The sequence below is a fragment of the Penaeus monodon genome, chromosome 40 (assembly GCF_015228065.2).
Source record: "Penaeus monodon isolate SGIC_2016 chromosome 40, NSTDA_Pmon_1, whole genome shotgun sequence".
In the NCBI taxonomy this organism is placed as follows: Eukaryota; Metazoa; Arthropoda; class Malacostraca; order Decapoda; family Penaeidae; genus Penaeus; species Penaeus monodon.
Window position 1 is genome coordinate 25,113,439 of NC_051425.1, and position 2,500 is coordinate 25,115,938.

Here is a 2,500-nt window from a genome sequence, read left to right on the forward strand (position 1 = left end):
GCTTGGCTAGTTTCTTTCCTGGAGAAGTGAGGCACGGTTGTGTTTTTTCACCGTTTTTCAACGCCATCATGAAACGGATAATGAACAGAGTAGGGCCAATGCGGTGCAGCATTGGGTAATATCAGGTTCACTGGCCTTGACTTTCCTGATGAGGTAGCCAGCTTTTCTGAGTCTTTGGAAATCCTAGTGGTGTCTCTCTATGCAGTTCGACAATAAGTTCTCTTGGACCAAGACAAAGATCCATGACTTTTGGGATCTGCTCAGATAGTACATACTTGCACGATGACAGCGAAGTCACACCAAGTTACACAGGTTTTGATAGCGTACTTGAGTGTCAGACCAGGAAGGCAATAGGTGAACTGGTCCAGTGGCAGGAGCTATGAGCCCGCTCAACGAGAGTATTTAGAGATGGTACATGTGTGGAAGTTTTATGTCTTTAGGGCCCTGATATTACTGGTTCTGTTGTAAGACGGCGAAATCCGGTCTCTACCCTGGGCAGTAGAGCCTTACATCGGATCACGGGGATAGATAGCAGATGAGACTAGCATAACACTTGTTCTTATACAGTTCAGGACCATCCAATCAGGGTAAATGGGCCTTTGGCTTGACTCCCTGAGGATGACCCTGTTCACCTAGCTGTCTCATATAGAGACAATCCTCGATGGAAAAAGCCAGTGAAACTGATCAAATCAATCAAATCTGCTATGACGAGTTGGTGACAGACCGTGTCCCTGCCTGGTGGCTAGCCAAGAGGGACCCTTGAGGCGGAAGAAGAGGGTGGATGCGGCAGTTCGCCCTCTTTGGTATAAGCCATATTGACTGATTGTTAAGTATACACCATATACATCAACTAACAACTCCCACCCCTCCATATCCTTTCATCCTATTTGGCTCCCTCAGGTCGTATACGTGGCCCGTAACCCAAAGGACGTGTGTGTGTCCTATTACCACTTCGCCAAACAACTGGGAGAACGATTCTTCAATGGTACTTTCGACAATCTTTTGGATGCTTTCATGGACAATCACCTTTTCTATGGGGCATACTGGGACCACATCCGCCAGGCGAGGCAGCAGAAGGACAACCCCAACTTCCACATGCTGTTCTATGAGGATCTGAAGACCAACATACTGGAAGAGCTGAGGAAACTGAGCTCGTTTCTGGGTCTGGAAATCGACGATGACACGCTGCTGAAGTGAGTCGTACGGTGTTCTCCCTTTTTATAATTTTATGATTTTTAATGCTTCTACCATGGGTTAACTATTTTCTTTGCAAATTTTGTTCGTTTATACCCATAATCCTGAGGTCGTTATAAAAATGTTCCATTACTTCTTGTGTTCACATCATTAGTATCACCACCATCACCATCATCATCACTACCATCACCATCATCATCCCCACTATCACCATCATCATCCCCACCATCACCATCATCATCCCCACTATCACCATCATCATCCCCACCATCACCATCACCATGATCATGATCATCATGATCATCGTTGTCATCGTCATGATCATCGTCATGATCATCGTCATGATCATGAATATGATCATCATCTTCATCGTCGCCATCACACAGTCATCATCATCATCGTCATCATCATCATCATCATCATCATCGTCATCATCGTCATCATCATCATCATCATCATCATAATCATCATCATTACCACCATCATCATTATCATCATCACTACCATCATTACCACCCACCACCACCACCACCACCCCCACCACCATCCCCACCACCACCACCCCCACCACCATCCCCACCACCATCCCCACCACCACCATCACGATTACCTGTCCCCCAGGGTCTCCGAATACGCGAAGTTCGACCGCATGAAGGTCAACCCCGCCATGAGGACGAACCTGCTCAACTTCGAGGGCAACCACTGCCGCAAGGGCCAGATCGGCGACTGGGCCAACATCGCGACGCCGGAGATGGACGCCAAGATCGAGCACTGGATTCAGGAGAACTCGGAGGGCCTCGATTTCACCTTCAGATACAAGTAGAAGGAGAGTTGTTGCCCGGACGGTCTTTCTCCCACAAGCGGTTGAAGAGTTGCTCGCAACGGCTTTGAATGCAAGATGTAACAAAAACAAAAAAACAAAAAATAAACAAAAAACAAAAAACAAAAACAAAAACTTTGAATTAATTCTAGAGAGTTAAATAATTTCTGGTTTTCTCTCCCTCATGTGATCATCTACTTCTTAGAGAATAGTATACAATATCATTTATATATTCTTATTGTGACTGTTTTTCCATTTCACACACACACACACACACACACACACACACACACACACACACACGCACACACACGCACACGCACGCACACACACACACACGCACGCACACACACACACACACACACACACAGCACGACACACACACACACACACACACACACACACACACACACACACACACACACACACACACACACACACACACACACACACACACACACACACACACACACACACACACACACA

General features: G+C 46.4%; 1 protein-coding gene across 2 annotated transcripts in view; it reads left to right on the forward strand.

Moving 5' to 3' along the window:
• The window catches only part of LOC119597761 (sulfotransferase 1C4-like), a 36,547-nt gene extending 34,198 nt beyond the window's left edge, over positions 1-2,349 (forward strand). Inside the window, exons 6-7 of one of the 2 annotated variants that reach the window (XM_037947384.1) lie at positions 901-1,193; positions 1,816-2,349. In XM_037947384.1, the coding sequence (XP_037803312.1) occupies positions 901-1,193; positions 1,816-2,017 (495 nt within the window). In that variant the 3' untranslated portion in view covers positions 2,018-2,349. The remainder of the gene's footprint in view (positions 1-900; positions 1,194-1,815) is intronic. The other variant, XM_037947383.1, reaches the window with a different exon arrangement.
• Positions 2,350-2,500: the final 151 nt, after the last annotated feature.